At 40.2% G+C, this 17,980-nt stretch overlaps 1 protein-coding gene across 2 annotated transcripts in view; it reads left to right on the forward strand.

Annotated features, from left to right (window-relative positions):
• Nucleotides 1–17,980, forward strand: part of LOC310957412 (glypican-5-like) — a 101,505-nt gene that overhangs the window by 20,073 nt on the left and 63,452 nt on the right. For both annotated transcript variants that reach the window (XM_083927966.1, XM_083927967.1), the window contains one exon: nucleotides 4,472–5,175. In XM_083927966.1, coding sequence (XP_083784092.1) covers nucleotides 4,472–5,175 — 704 coding nt within the window. The remainder of the gene's footprint in view (nucleotides 1–4,471; nucleotides 5,176–17,980) is intronic.

A 17,980-nucleotide genomic window follows, 5' to 3' on the forward strand; every position in this document is an offset into this window, starting at 1 on the left:
TACTATTATTACTAGAACTACTACTACTACTGCTACTGATCATACCGTAGGGCTATAAACACTCTCTCCACTTAACATGCTGTCTGTGATAGCTATCTGGGGCCACATGTCTGTGCTGAGATTTGGCATCTCAGCTTTGATGCCTTGGCCTTAAATACCTACTCAGACTTAAACAATACTGCTCATTCTGACACGCGTGAATAAATGCAGGAGTAGTTTTGAAAACAGGGCCTAGCATTGCTGTGTAGGCGAAGAACACATCATAGAGCTGTCACCATGCTTATTTTGACTCATTTATTGTGGAAGCTTCACCATGGTGACACCAATTGTGCCAGTAAAACACTCGGTTGCCATGCAGAATGTAAAGTGGAAATAGCTTCTTATGATTAAAGCCAATGATCTCAGAGAGTTGCCTTGGCATAGCATTGGTGGAAAGTAGGGCCTGAGCAATATGGGATTTTTGAGGCCAATACCGATACTGGTACGATATGGCGACCGATATAGTGAATTTCAAGCTGGAATGAAAATAGATCCCTCTATGTGGATTATGCACCGACTCTGCAAAGGTATTCAAAACCTATATAGTATACATACGGTACGTACAATATATTACATTCAGAATACCAATAAATTAAAGATTTAATAGAAAACATAGTTAAATAAACATCATTTCCACCAGCTAAACAGTACCGTATGTTCAGTATCAGTCAATTGATGCCCAGTTAAATGTAGAATAAATAGATCAAAAATGTAAATGGCTATATGACTCTATTTATAATTTGCCCTAAGCATAATTTTCTGCAGTTTATGTTCTGTAAAAGGTTTTCACAGAGATATCAGCATCTATCGGTATCAGCATATATGTTCTCCGATATGTGCTGATATCTCTGTGACAGGCCAGTATCAAGTGATAATATCGTCCGGCCAATATATCTGTCTGGCTCTAGAGGAAAGATATGGTATAATTTTCCATCCCAAAGTCATAATACATACTCAGTTTAGGCCACTGCAGGACAAATGCCTTCTCCACTTTACTGCTGCTGCTTTATTTATCCATTTAAGACCTTATTTATTCTGAGCAGAGAGCATGTCAGATTGGCCCCACAGGACCACAGACAAAGCAAGCCTGTTCATTTATTCCTGTATAGTTAGCGTGACAATTTTTGTGTTTTGAGTTTTTGAGTTTTTAGGACTTCCTTGGAAATGAAAGATAATTGCTCCATGCAAAATAGTCTCGATCTAGCCAGACTTCATTTCCCAGGAGGCTCACTGATGGGAGTGTATGACATGGTAATGATAGCCACCCACGACTGCGTGTCTGAATGGAGTGTGGTCAAATCGAAATTCAGACACTGCGGTCTGCCAGAACAATCAAACTCAACTGACTATCATGCAATGGCAGTTAGGACTTAAAAAGCTGCTGGTTTCTTGTTTTTTGTTATCACTCCTGTTTCCCAGTACTGGAAAGTGCAGAGAAACCCACAATAACTGCACTTGATTTACCACAGAATAAGAAACCAGATACATTTGAGCATGGGAGAGGATCAACTGATGTTGAAAATGAACGCATTATGGAGTCCAGTTTCTTGTTTGTTTGTGTGAAGGGGAAGAAAGGTGGACTCTTGTCCTAACTTCTGTATACTCAGAGAAGGACATGTTTGAAGTAACGGCCATGGAGAGACAGGGAAGTGCCCAGGACCCAGGGGCCAAATGAATCCAGATGTCAGAGCATGTTCACAAGGTGGAGTCCACTTGTACAGTAGTTGTTTTTGCTTGTTCAAAACTTCAGTCGCTTCTCTTTATTCCATTTTTCCTGGCGGGCTCCCACTCTTTTTCCTTTTTTTCCCTCTTTCGTGTTCTCTCTCGGTGTCACACTCTTGGCAAATAAAAATATGATTTTTTAACAAGTATGGAATGTCTTAAGGATTTAATGATCCTGTCAGAAACCCTTTGAAATATGTGCATCCAGGCATGGTGCTCTTAAGCAGTACAAGACGGATTTTTTTTCGTGTCCTCTTCGTGTATTTTTGCACAGAACAGGGCCTAGGTTCATTTTTTCCCCCTTTACTGCTCATAGAGAATAAGATTAAACCATGGTCTTTCTGAGCGTGATCATTTTATAATAACATTATGTAATGTCATGTAATCTAAGCCTGTGGGTACATCTTGTGGTGTAAATGTCTGACTGGCAGGCAAGCAGACAGACCCCCCACTGCTACCAACTCTGCAGCCCCACAGGCTTAGGAGACACCGAGGTGTAACTGTAAATTATCTTCAAATCTAATGCTATTTTTGCTCATTCCTCTTTCTTGTTGTCTCTCATTTTGTTCCCCTCTTTGATCCGTTTCTAGCTGGTCATCTCGTGAGGTCTTTCTGACTGCTTTCAACCTACAGTCAGACTACAACACGTCACCCTTTACTTTACAGTAATCATCCCAAACTTGTCATGTCTGTCTGGTTTAATTCTGTTGCAAATCTAATAGGCTATGTTTTTAAATATATTGCGTGCAGCAGCTCTGATCGTGATAATGAGGCCTTCTTGTACATTACAACTGAGTTGTGCCTTTTACCGGCCAGTGGGGAGTCCCCGTGTGTCACAGGCAGCGGTCATATTAGTGCAGCTGTTGAGGAGGACATGACTGTTGTTATCCTTCTGTCTGTGAGCAGGGAGGGGCAGGACACACACAGGCACACACACAAACACGCACATACTCATTTGGTAACAATCACTGTGTTGAGATAGATTTATTACGCGAAGGGTATTCTTATGAATGAATGTGTTAATGTCAAGCAAACATAGTTTTAACTAGAGACCATCTTGCAAAACACCCGTCTTTGACTTTGACCTCCATTTTGATCTAAACACAACCTTGACATCGACACCAGCATTGTTTTCATCTTGTGTGTGTGTGTGTGTGTGTGTGTGTGTGTGTGTGTGTGTGTGTGTGTGGTGTTATAATGGCAACAATGTGGTTTAAGTTGCTTATATGACGTCTGTGACCAGATTTTGTCACAAAATGTTACAGGTGTGTAGTTTAGAAAATGAAGGCCGAGTTCAAAGATGGGTGGGGTCCGAACAAGGGCGCCAGAATTAGGGGGATAGAAAGCAGGGAAGGGCCATCGCCCCAACACTTTATGCCCCTGGCCCAATTTGGCGGCATGGCTGGTATGATCCCATTGAGATGGTCTCTAGTTTTTTTTCATTTTATTTGTGTGTGTGTGTGTGTGTGTGTGTGTGGTGTGGTTATGGGGTCTCAATTTCTGTACAGTTGCTATTGCTCCTTCATGTCCTGTCATGCTTTTAAGCTTACATCACACCCCAGAGAAGAGTGTTATGTCCAGGACACACACACACACACACACACACACACACACACACACACACACACACACACACACACACACACACACACACACACACACACACACACGCGCGCGCGCACATACACACACACACACACACACACACACACACACACACACACACACACACACACACACACACACACACACACACAAACACACATACACACACACACACACACACACACACACACACACACACACACACACACACACACACACACTCACACAAATCAAGTTAATATTTACATGATTTTCTAATAGACTTTTATTCAACTATAAACAATATCAATTAACAGTGAAATGATGATTAGTGAGGAGGTATGTTGGAGAAAAAGGAGAGAAAATGACCAGGGAAAAAAAGTCAATCTTTTTTTTTTTTACCCTACTCTTGCTTTACCTTCTGTCATTCAGTCTCTCTACTCTGTTACAGTACCTTGCAAAGCAAGAAGTGGCACTCCATTGGCACTAATCAGCCTCTGCACTGACATCATTGATTGCTTTACAGCCTCCCTTTTTTACAAGGAAATTACAAAAGAACTGGATGACTCAACAGTTGGTGGCATATCAAACACCACTGCAGAATCTGGAATATACAGTATTCTCCAAAGAAAATGCAAACTGATTGCGGTTGCTGCTCATATCAGGATGCTGTTCGAATCTCTCTCTCTTTCTCTCTCTCACTCTCTCTCTCCGTCTCTGTCTTTGTATGTGTATGTGTATGTGTATTTGTGTGTGTGTGTGTGTGTGTGTGTGTGTCTGACTGTGTATACAGGCAGAGACTGTCTCCTTAAGACATACTTATTGGGGTGGTGACTTCATACACAATGATATCCAACAGCATTATAGGGAAACTTGACACTGGTTTCTCAACCCAACTTACTGATGCACACAAGCCAAGCTTAGCTGGTTATGAGCCAGGGTTCTGATATGTGTTTGAATTTTGGATGCCTTACCCATTTCATGGAGAGCTTGTAAATCATATCATCAATTATTTCTAAATAAGACTTTATACTCTACTCTAATACTCTAATACTATAAAATGTCACCTGCCCTTGTCTTCCCTTCTATCTCATATCTCTGTGTTTCTCTTTTGCTCTCCTTACAGACATGTTCCAGTACCTTCTATCCTTCTCTCAGGGCCATCTGAGTTCTCTGTTGGAGGGAACCTACTCATCTCTGTCCCGCCATGCCCTACCCCATGTTAACCAACTCTTCTCCTCACTTTCCCTCTACCTCCGTGGGGCCAACGTGTCTGTGGAGGCGTCAGTTCACCAATTTTTTAATAACCTCTTCCCACTCGCCTACACAAGACTCATCAATCCAGGCATTGAAGGCAGCATGACAATGGGCAGTGAAATGGGTGACTGTCTCCGTATGATCAGGCTGGATGTCAACCCTTTTGGGCCTCATCCAGCCGTCATGGCCCAGGAGCTGGCCGGGGCACTGGGAGCCGGGAGACAACTGGGCCTGGCCCTGGACGAGGGTCTGGAGGTGATGAATGCCACCGAAAATGTCAGCATGACCAAAGAGTGTGTGAAGGGCCTAGTGAAGATGGTGTACTGCTCCCACTGCAGAGGCTTGACGCTCATTAAGCCGTGCGTGGGATACTGTCTGAATGTAATGCGAGGTTGCTTGGCTAGTGTATCGGAGCTGGATCAGCCTTGGAGGAGGTATACCAGCCTGCTGGAGCAACTAACCCATGCCATGGCTGGCCACCACAGTCTGGAACTAGCCCTGCTGGGGGTTAGGGGTCACGTTAATGAAGCCTTGCTCTTTGCACAGCTCCATGGTCCACTCGTCACCGCCACGGTGAGTACACACTAGATCAGTAGTTTTTAATGGCATGTGCGAAAGGCCTACAAACCTTTTTGTTTAACTTTTTTTGTTTTAAACATATACCTTGGCAATGTTAGATGTATTGATTGGAAAGGTTTTGCAGGCTACTTGTGGTTCGTGAGCTATTTTTTCCACCAATGCAACAAAGAAGCATGCACAGTGTTGAAACTATTCAGAAAAAAAATAATGTTTATACAAAAGGGTTCAGCCTTCTCCGAAAAAATGCAGGCTAAGCAGAGGCTAGAGAAGGGCTTATTTTCCACAATGGCAAGGCAACTAAAAGTCATTGTTGTTGTTTAGGGTCAGACTATAGGAGGATATTATAAATTCTTTATTTTTGATAAAAAATTATTAAAAGAAATGTAGTGTTTAACATGGGGGATTGGGTGCTCTTGCATGCTGAGTACTAACATATGTCTTATGTTATATGTGGCTTTAAGTTGGATGTTCACAACACAAAGACAGTTTCATGGATGACTGCCAGACATTTCTCGAACTGAATGTACTGTGTCTTGAGATCTTGAGATCAATTCTCTATAGCAGTTTCCTCATCTTACACATATTGCTGTATACACAGTATTATATAGTACACATACTGTAAGATGTGATACACTGAGTATTGGTTCTGTTTGTATTTAATATGCTTTTGAGAAACCGTCTAGAATAAGCTTTTTTAATACATTACCCTATGATCTTTATCTTCACATTTTAAGCAATACCCTACTTTCTCTACATAAGGTGGGGTCGTGCATGTGGGTTTAAGGTAATGTGAGTCATATACCAGAAAGAGAAGAGAAGAGATTAGAAGAGATTTATGTACATCAAGAGGAAAATATAACATACACATTTTCACTTGCATTCAGTCCCCATTGCATATCCCCCTCTCCTCTACATTTCAGGCACTGTTGTCAACGCAGTGCATGTGTATTTAATGTTTTTAAATCAATCTATAAGAGCACTTATACATATCTCTCCCCAGGCATGAGCTGGAGACTTCTGGGCGTCATAATGTTGCTGCCTTTAGTGGCCCCCCTTTACTGGGTAGATGGCTGGACTTGACATCCCTGAGTTGTGAAAATAGCCTGTGTCTCTGTTATCCTCATCCCTAGTGGGTTATGTCGGATGTAGTTGTTGGCTTATATTGGAAATGGGACCACTTTTGGACAAGCCTGCACTGGAACTGTTGCCAGAAGTGGACAGAAACTGCAAGACAAAACTTGTGTTCCCCCAAAATATTACAATTGTATCATTATATAATTCAATTGACTCACCGAAAACTTAAACATTGGGATTTTTATTTTTTGTTTATTTTTAACATGAGTTTTAACCTCAAATGTGTTAAACAAGTAAAACTCCTTTAAGGAATAACTCAATGCATATTCATGCAGAGAAAGAGAGAGAGTTCCACACTCACAGACAGTGACAGTGAGAGAGAGCATGTGTCACAGAGAGTATGCAGTTACCTTGCTGTAACGTTAATGTATTAGTACGTACAGTTTTTGTCGGTGAATAAACGCTACAACCCCTCAAGACCCTAGCCAAGTGCCTGTGTCTCTCTTGCTACCAGCAGATTTAGGTAAAGGTAGTTAACCCAGAAGCTAGAAACAACCGCCCAGCTTACCAATCTTAAAGGTGTATCAGTTGTAGTTTTAGTTTCAAGCTCTTCCCCTGAGTTTTGCTCAGCACCCCCACAGTCCACCTTAAGGCTAAGGCGAGTTAAGGTTGTTTTTTCCCCCCCCTTTTTTAAAAAACATATTATTTGTCCTTGTAGGTGGACCGGCTACTCTCATTATACTCTCAATACTACTGACTGTAATTTAATTATTGAATTTTGTTTTAGTCATCACTGAAAAAAGTAATCACAGTATTGTAGTGTGCTTGTCTGTCTAACATTGTACATTACTGCCAGACATCTCAATACGTTTCAAACTGAAACCAACGTCTGTCTAGAAAGTGGAAAAACACATTTTAAGATGCGTATCAGTTCGGAAAATGGTGGGCAGGGGAGTAATATAAAATGTGAGCAATTTGTAGTTAATGGTCTTAAACGTGCAAAAGCATTGATTTGATGTTTTTTTAAAGTTGTGAAGGAACATCATACACCCCGAAAGACACATGCATGTGCACACAGAGGAGGATTGGTTGCCAGGCTTAAATACTGACCTAATACAACTATGCAGAGAGAGATTGAACTTGTATTTAGTGTGTGTGTTTGTGTGTGTGTGTGTGTGTGTGTGTGTGTGTGCGTGCGTGCGTGCGTGCACATGTGCGCGTGCATGAGTGTGTCTGCTTGGTATTCATGGGGTGGCAGGCAAGCCTAGAGCAGGGAGCCCAGCACGGGGACAAGTGGGACAGAATTGAAAGGGTTCCAGCTAGGCCATACAGACTAGACCCAGCCAGCTGGGAAAAAAAGGGCCAAGAGAATTGTTGCTGGAAGGAGGTGGCCCCCAGTCAGACACTGGTGGCTCCCATTTTCTGTGCTCTTATTGCTTCATGCAGGCTGAAGAGTAAACTCGAACACCAATTCATTCACTTACACACTCATACACACACATTTAGCCACACACAGAATAACACAGTTCTATCGCCTTGTTTTACCTAGAACCCATGGCCTTTTTAAATCACAGTATGTTTTTATAAAGCCACACTGGCCTTTCAAGGAAAACTGTTAAGTCTCCAGTGCACAACTACTGTGTCAGTGTAGCCACCTTCACACTTACACCTCCATATAACCGCCTTCTCCGATGAAGACTCCATTTAAAACACTTATTTTCTTACAATAACCTTAATATCAAACTGCAAAGCAAATAAAGTGCAAATACCTTGCTTAACCTGCTGTTGATTTTGAATGCTGTACGTGTAAAGTCAAGCACAAAGAAGTAACTCTAAGTTGACTACGTTTTTTGCTGAGTCAGAATATTATATAGAGTTGTTATTAAAGGAATTATTGTGACTGTGTGGTTTTACACTGGGATATTATCCCGAAACCATTTTGTGGTTGCCCTTTTTCTCACTTAGAGAGCTGCAGACTACACAGAGTCTGCACTATATGTTGCAACACGTCATAGGGTAGCACCTGGGTCATAACATATATACTGTACATATGCACACACATCACCACGCCGCTTGCAGGTATCAGGTTTTAAGAAGTCCTGTAAGGAGCCTAGATGTGCGGCCCACCCTGTGACAATACTAGCAGCATGCTTGAGTCTGAAAGGCAGCTATTGATGGTTATGTGGGGCAACAGAAGGATAGATTCTGTTTTAACACATTCCTGCTCTTATTGAGATGGAGCGTGAATGTGGCTCGAAGGGAAGTGGTTATGGTTATGGATATTGGAGAAGCCTGGGGTTGGATTATGTTGAGTTGACACAATTAAGAGAAAATTGGAAAATATCCAATAATCTTATTGGGCCCCCAGTGCAAGTGGTAGCTGTAGTGTTTAGTGAGGTTTTCTTCCTCTGAATGCTGCCCTGTTGAATTCATATAAGAGTTTCTCCCTCCAGAGTCAACCGTGCTCGAGAGGCCACAGGCTGCTGTTTATTGACATGGCCATAAAAATGATATGGCTCATATGACCTCGAAGGGGACTTTAAATCTTGTAATTGTTAAAGATGAGTTGACTTTAATCTCAAGCATATTTTCACTCACACCTTCATACACGTAATTGCTCACTGAGAGCTTCATAGTCTGCTTATGAAAAAATAGTGCCAGTGGTCCATATTAAAGCAGTTTATATGCAGGTCTACCTTATCCGCTTGTTGGTTTTATCCCAGCTTTTCATTACAGTCGTATGGAGGAATGATAATAGCAGCCTGGGCTTTTAGATAATGGAAACAAGGGCCAGCGGGATGACTGGAAGGTTTCCATTCACCACGGCGGCACCTCAACAGACAGCAGTGGCTAACATTGCCATCCCTTTTTTCTTTTACTCTATCCTACAATAAAATGAAGGAATATTATCGGTGTGAAAACAAACTTTGCTGTTGTCACAGTTTCTTATTTTACTTTTCCTTTCCCATTCTCCACAATGTATTTTTATGGTTTTTAGCATAGGAATGGGCTATGGTATGATGATAAATACCATGTGTGCCACCAGATATATGCCCTACTGTGAATACTGTGGTATTAGTCTAGGTCACTGTGGGCTAAGTAGAAAATAAACAGTTAGCCAATATTTTTTTACAGAAATATATATATATATACAAGGCTAGAAAATTGGAGACTATTGAGAATATTGGAAATAGTTAATACTGTATGCTTGAAATATATGATAAAAGTGGTACATATTTCCGATGGTCATAAAGTTTGCTGGCACTGTAAAGAGCAAAGTTAATTGTAAAGTGCTGTAAAGTGATTAGACATTACATGCCTGTATAGATACAGTATACAGAGTGATGATGATTGATCTAACTGACATGCCCAAAATAAACAAACAAATAAATAAATAAATAAGTATATCAAGTGTGGCTTTTATATCTTGAGTCATCGAGTTCTCCCCAGATAATTTAAGTGAGGAAGACCAGAGGAAATAGAGAACTAGAGAGAGAAGTAAGCAGAGCTGAGCTGTACTTGTGTTATTTTAAGGTTTACTGACAATATAATTGAATGTCAATTATCTTATCAGTTGTCAGTGTGAGAACTCAATGACATTTTAGATTTAGGGCTTTATGTAAGTGGGCAGGTTATAAAAAGGAGAAATATAATGTATGTATATATATATGTGTACTATATTTCACTAATGTAGTATAATGTTTTAAGGTACACTCTAATATGCTGCTGAGGTCACCTTATATAAAAGGGTTCGCTACACAGGCTCAGGCCTTTGTATATGGTTTCTATATCTAATATTTGAGACTGTTAGCAGAATGGCAGCTGACGCAAAATGTTCTCATGGCCAATCTATACGCCTAACCCATCTTTCTAAATTGGGTGTGCGCCTTTGGCACTTGGTCTAACCCTGAAGCTTACTGACTTACTCAGCAGTCCATTAGCTAATGATGGTGACTGCAGCCTCTCCTCTCCTCAGGCTACCCCGCTCATCTTTACCCGCCCTTCTCCTCTTCTGTCTTTTAGTGTTTGCCATGCTGCTGCTTACATGCTGCAGCCCTCAACACCATGATCCTGTATTTCTTCTCCTCTGTATGAAAAACACAATTGTACGAGTGAGCAATGGCCATGTGATTGATTGCTGGGCCATTAAATTTGGATCTGAACATAAAACAGTGGTCTTTAGTATATTATTTTTCTCTGTGACCCATGACTTGGATCGGGGGATGCATATAATTATAGATATCAAACCATGTCATTTCTCAGATATGTAGTTGATTATAAGTTGATGATAAGTTCACAGAGGGGAGACTAAATGATGTGGGGGTTTTCTTCAGAACTTGAGGTCTGCTACTCAAATAGACTGTTTCACACAGAATAAGAAATGACAGGAAGGAGAGACAGGAAAAGAGCCGTGATGGGCATGCAAATATGTTGATGTTGTCGTTTATTATACCAATAAATATCAATAACAAAGCTCCTATCCATAAGTCTTCGCTACACTGGTCACAGTCTGTCACTAGACAAATCAAACATTTCATTTGGGCAATACATGAGAAAAATGCTTACGCAGAGTTTATTCTTCTACCTTTGTCTTTATCTTGTAAAGTGGCAACTGTTGCTGTCGAGTCCTGCAGTGTCTCAATCCATTGTGTCACCACCTCTCACAACATGGCCTTTTTTCCCTTTTGTAAGGGCTAAGTCTCCTTCCTACCTCTCCATGTGTCTCCCACTCCCTGTCTGTTTCCCTTTAAATAGCCCTTGCCATCCCTGTGCGTCTACATATTCCCAACATCCTCACCTGATGCCTGGGTGCCCACTGGCCTGGTGTTTTAGCACCTTTAAACTTGAGCATGATAATATCATGCAGCTGCTTCTGTGAAGTTAACACAAATGCCGACTGCATCTGTGTTATGATTTTAGTGGTAATTGCTGGTTCACTGAAAAGCTTCAAATGGGCACATGGACTCACAAAGTTTCTATTCACCAGCTTATTTTTCTTTTCTTGTGAATGTTCCGCCATATCGCAGACACAGACGAGATGAACTCATTTGACCTTCCTCTGTCTCTTTTCCCTCCTTTTCTGTGGTATAACACCACTTGAAACCTCTGAGACATGTTGCCACATTTTGTGTCTGCACTTCTCGTAAATGTGTTTACAACGATGGACAAACGTCAACAAAGTAACACCCATATTTATAAGGAAAAACTGAGAGCTTCTCATTTTTAGATCATCTGTGTGTGATTTAATCAGGGTAAACAAGCCTCAGTGTGGAGAGAGAAACTCAACGATCTCTTTACTGATTGGAATCTCAAGGACTTTTTCCCGTGATATACGAGTGACTGAGTCACTCTTTAATTAGCACTGACATCATTCGGATAAGAGGGGGAGAAAAAGACAGGGGGCCGGGGGGGTACTGATTGACAGAGACTACAGAGTGAAGACTAAAGAGGAAGATGCAGACAAAGTAATTAGGAGAGAATGAAGAGAGACCTTAAAAAGATGGCAAAGAGAGGCGGGCAGAGAGAGAAGGGAAGGCACAAGGAGAAGAGTTATATTGTAAATCATCTATACTCGCTTGCTCAAGGCTCTCTTGAGCAGAGGCCAAGTGGAAGGCTGTCACTTTTAGCTTACAAGTGGCTCAGGGGGTGTTATACATGTATCTGCTGAATGTTTTTTACAGTTTCTTCACACATTATTATATCCAGAATACGTACTGTTTATAACATATCCAATCCCATAACATGATGATGTTTGCCTTCTTTTGTATTCAGTAGGTCATTAATGAATTGTACTGATTGCAATTTTAGAGTCTAACCTGCTGATAAAGACTTTTGCCGATTTGGTGTCTGCTTCAAAATAAAGGTAAACTCACGTTTGGCCAGTTAAAAGCTTTTAATGTAAATCTGCAGCTATAGGAAATGTTCAGTTTACATTAGCAGTAACTTTACTGCACAATAAAAATAGTGTTTTCTACATGTAAAAAAGGTTTACAGGTATTGGTAGAGAAGTCCAGCTGAGCACCGATCATGGCAGAATAAGCCAATTGGCGCCGGGCGATAGACCGGCCGGTCTTTGATGCAACCGTAATTAGGATTTTCTTTTTATTATATTTCTTTGAGAACAATACATGTATTACAATAAGTCATCACACAAATGCTTTCTGTCTGTCACTCAAGACTAGCAATGATGAAGATTACCGTGTGTATAGTTGGTTATTTACATACATTATAATAAACAAATTAACAGATGAGTTTCTTCTATTTAGCTACATGTCTAAGGTTTAGAATTATGAATAAATGTCATCTATGATGGATTGGTGGTTGTGTTATTCGACCGGTTTATGATATCTCATTGTATATAATCAGCATTTGATAGAATCTCTGCCTGCTCAACCCAGAGCCACTTTAGATCATCCTTGGAAAACCATGTTATTATTTCTGAGTAGACTCTGCAGTTACTGTACCTTGCTGTCTATTTAAAGATGAAAAATGGAAGTCTCCTCTCCTGGGTTGACCGCTGTTTTAGGCCATAATTGTCTGATTAAACTCAACACCTTAAAGCCTACATCTGTCTCTTTGTGTGGTTGAACGTAAAACACAGGCTAACAGTGTCGAGGGAGGAGAAAGACTTACTTATTCCCCTAACCCACCCAGATTTTCCCAGATGGTCCAGGGTTTGAACTGGCAACTTTCCAGGCTCAAGCTTGCTTCCTTTACCTTAAGGCCTCCACCACAACACTGCTAATCCTGCGAAATTCAAGTAGTCACCTTAATGCGTAAATAAAGGGGAAAAGTGTATTTATCTGGCTGGATACTTGCTATACATATACATATAGTTATTCTTGGATGACAGTATATTGTGATAACAAACTGTTACACACAGTGTCCACTATTGATACTAGTCAAGTCAGTTAATCGTGATCCTTTTTTTTTTTGGTTATGTGGATGGGACAGAAGCAGATATACCTGAGTTCCTCTAAGGTTGTTGATGATTATTCTTTGTCTTATTTTAACACAATGATAATTTGACATAGTGGCCAAACTTTGGAATTACAACTTCCCCATCGGTCACGTGATGACATTGGGGACAAAAATACTTTGAAAATTTGTGGATTAATTTTTTCAAGCATCACAACCCCAGCAAAATTACTTGTGTTAATATCAGAATTTGATCTATTCCGACCAATACAATTTTGAATGTGTAGAGTCCATCAAATCATTTAATTCCCATTCAAATTAGCCAGCTCAGCCGGGAGAAGTCTCTCACCTGCTCAATGGAACCAACAGTGCAGAAGTTTGACAGAAGTAGAGTAAATTATCCAGGTATTTTTAGATGCGGTAGTTGAACTTTTTTGATTCATGCGCCACTGAGCAGCTTTCATAGGAACAAACGGGGCGCCGCCTTGATGATGCATCCATTTTTCTTAATACGGATGGTGAAAATATAAATATAAACCCATTCTCCTACTCATGTAGCAGGCCATCGCCTTCCCTTTCTATGTTCATGTCTTGCAATTAGGAATGGAAATTGTTACTGGTTTTTACATAATTATCATGATACTCAACAGCAAAACTCCAGTCTTTTGAAATAAAATTGATGCTTTGGGTTTTCTTTGGAAAAGACATCATAAACAACCATGTTGCCAAAGTAACCAGTAGCTTCCCGTGCTGTAGAATAGACAGCCCACCAGTGTATGTATGGCCACTACTCACGTTGCTACTTGGCAAATTATTGCATTTTTTTCTTCTGCCTTTTCCCTCCTTTAGTTTGTAACCACAATTAAGTAAATACAAAATAAAGATAATTGTGTTTGCTTCTGCTCTTTTTTTCTCTTTCTAATTTGCTCTCATTTGCTTACTTTTTTTAGTCTGGTTATTGTACATAACTCTCATGGAAAGAATTATACTGAATGAAATTCCTATTCCAAAGGTGGTCCACTTTGGTACTCAAAAGGCACTTCTGTTTTGTGGTATGTCTCTTCTCTGACTCTGTCCATACATCATGTATCTTAACCCACATAGAGGGAGGGCATGTTGACACTTGATTTTTGTGTTTGAGGGCAGTATATTATACAGTCACTTACGGGAATGGGATTTTATTTCCTGATTTTTACTGGTTAGTGAATATTTCATGGTTATGAGGAAAAAATGGCCCAATGTCTTGAGATGACAGTGGTTTGGATAATGGATGTTAGTAGAAATCCCAAGAGCTATTCCCAGGGATGTGAATGAAAACAGACACAATTTGCGGTTTTGAGCTTTTTGCTATTGTGAATTCATAAAATGCATGTTTTCACATATGCATGCACACTTGACCTACACACTAACACAAATTTACATCACTGATACAGTGCCCTATGATACATAACTATGATAAATTAAAACAATCCCTAAAGCTTGGTTGAAAAGTAGATTTTGTTTTAGCTAAGGTCCAAAACTGTTAATATATACCACAATCTCAGTATATGACTGTTCTAATGTGTGTACGTTTTTGCAAATGTTAAAATCTTTTGTGCAAATAGAGCTGACAAATATTACTATTCCTATAGGTAAACAGTGGATAGCATAAGGTGACCATATTCTATATGTGTCTGCACATTGCACACAAAGTATGTAAAGTGGAGGCAACAACTGCGTCAGCCTACTTATTTTCCACAAAGAAAATTAATCAGGAATAGATAAATAATTGGGCCAATAAGATAAATCAATAATAACATTGGTATCAATAAAACCGTATCGATGCCCATTCCTATCCCAGCCTGGGCCCATCTCTCTCCCCTACCTTTCCTGTCTCTCTCCAAGCTATCACTATCCTATAAAGCAGAAGTGCAGGGAAAAATATCTGGAAAAGTGGAAGAGAGGGGTCTTCACTGACCAAACAGCCCTCTTAATCCCCTGAGGTGAGAGGGGCTGAGAAAGTTCTCTTAGCTTTACTGGGTAATCCCTTGATAAATAAACTGGGAAGACAAGACCACCGCTGCTATCTGTAAGTCAATACTCCCCTAGAGGAGGGATGGCCTTGGGCTTGGCTTGCTTCGAGCTAATTCTCTTGCTGCTGCACTCTTCTTACACTCTCTTGCCTCGGCATGATATGTGCTTAAGGCACAGATACACACACATGTCAATTAAATTTTGGGCTAAACAAATTGAAACAGAAACACAAATTTGTAAGGTAAGAGGGGGAATAATGTCTATTCTGTAAATATGCAAACTGTATGTAGTTGTCAAAACACTGATCCATCCTGCTTCCAGCAGCAGAAATCAAATTTCATTGGCTAGCTCCAATGCACATAGAATACATGCCTTGTGTTCTCCTGAAGTCTTCCCATGTGTAATACATGCATCCCACCAATCTGCCCCCTGCATCAGACTCTGTCCTCAGGCAGTCATATGAGAAATGCTCCAAATAGCTGAAATTGTGAAGGACAAACAGGTGTCCCCACACACATACATAACCAAGTAAGCTACTCATGCTGTGCCCGTATGGGATTTTCATTCTCACGCCATCATCACGTCAGGAGATAATTGATTCATGGCCACTTTCTAGCCCATGTTATTATTCAACCTGTCGTCTGATTGGCCATCAGGATTATGTTGTCATAAGAGCCAAACTATAAGAGCATTTCTCCAATTCACAAGAGGATCCCAAAATGAGGATACTGTTTATTTTCACTATGATGACTTTGTGTTCTGTTTACACTGTTGTCTGCTTAGTTAGGCATAAGAGAGATTTGTGTGTCAGCGTTTTTGTTTAGAAATGTCGGCCTTTCTCCAATCTTTTCTGGCCTCCCCAAAAGAAGCTTTGTGGTTTAAAAAAAACAATAGGGTAATACAAACAGAACTGTGAGTGACCTCCTCTTGATGTTCATATTTTACACGGATGTTTATATTTTTGTCTTGGAGAATAGCAAAATGTCACACAAAGGCAGGTGAGAAATGGCACTGGATTTAGAACTTTAGTCTTCCTCCTGAAAAGTTCACAGGATTAGGTCCTTTTGTAATCCTGCATTTAGCACCAATGCAGAGAAATGATAACTTGAAGGTCTGAACTTTCTGTGTTTTTTTTTTCATTTGCCAAATTAAAATACAACCTAATGTTAAACTTTTGAGCGGTACAGTACAAGCCTGTCCTTTAGTTGCAATAAACATTACAGCCCATTATTTATTGGAGAGTATTTTGACTCCTCTTTTAAACTATTTACATCATACTATAACAATGTCCCAATGGATTTTTTGATTATATTTGAAATTGAAATTGTTTTTCTGTATACTGCTTGGGCATGTTATGATATATATTAAATAATCTGCCCAGTTCTTTGCACACCTGCCCCTTGCACAGCCTACCAGCATCACCGCTTTCACACACACACACACACACACACACAAACACACACGCACACACACACTCACTCACTCACTCACTCACTCACTCACTCACTCACTCACTTACTCTCTCTTTCACACACACTGTAGACCTCCCAAACACTATACTGTCTGGACATGATGTCATGGGACTGTACTGTATGATGTCTCAAATATGTATATATATTTATTTTATAGAAATGTGTTTTTTGCTAAATAAGGAAGAGGCATATGGTTAACATAACTCTTCCCTATTGGCTAGGTACTTACAGTAACATATTGATTTTTTTTAACATATTGATTGAACCATTTAGTTTTAAAATAGATTCAAGCATGTGTGCATGCTAAAATGAATTAGCCTTGCCATTAATAGCTTTGAAATTAACAGTAGTTTACTGAGTCATTTGATTTTGTTACCTCAAACAGCGCTTGCCCATGATGATGATACTGGATTGAGCCATGTTGAAAGTTCTGGCCTAATCAAAAAACTATAAACTTAACTGTACTATTGTCAGAAAAATCCTTGTTTTCCATTACCTGTACTCATATACTCTAATTCATCTCATCTCATCTTCAACCGCTTATCTGGGTTCGGGTCGCGGGGGCAGCAGCTCTAGCAGGGGACCCCAAACTTCCCTTTACCTGGCCTATACTCTAATTTGGCAATTGAAATTAGAAACCAACAAACTAAAACAATCAATTTTACAGTTCTCAAATGTATTTTAATATATGTCTGAACACGTCATTATGGATCATCAATCTGCAGACGGTATGCAAAAGCATATGCAAAGAGCTTTTGGCTTAGTATGTTGATGGGCTACATGACCAAAACAGTTGCTGTGTTCTATCTTTTCTCACCACAACAATGTAATGTAATGTGTGTGTGTGTGTGTGTGTGTGTGTGTGTGGGTGTGTGTGCATGTGCGTGTGTGTGTGTGTGTGTGTGTCTGTGTGTGTGGTATGTTTCCATGTGCTATGTGCATGTGTGGCTTTTAGCCACTCTACCACATGTGAGCATGTTTTATTGGTCTGGAGGGAGTTAAGGTTAATGCAATAAAACAACCTTCCCCGTGCCCAACGTCTGCCTTAAGAGAGGATTTAAGACCAGAATGCAGTTGAAAAAGTAGGAAAGAAAGGCCTGAGTGAAGAGTGAATGAGAAATGTTCAGGTGGTTTGTAATGCTGCTGAAAAGCATCACATGAACTTCCTGAGCCATTGACAATCCCACTGCCCAGGAATAGTTAGCTGTCATTTGAAAATTTTCATTTAAACTCTATTTATAAGGTGCATGAGATGCCTCACCCTGGAGGAAAAGTGTATTTTTAGCAGGCTGGCAAGAAACATTTTGTGACTGTTAACACAT

The sequence above is a fragment of the Echiichthys vipera genome, assembly GCF_963691815.1.
Source record: "Echiichthys vipera genome assembly, chromosome: 15".
NCBI lineage: Eukaryota > Metazoa > Chordata > Actinopteri > Perciformes > Trachinidae > Echiichthys > Echiichthys vipera.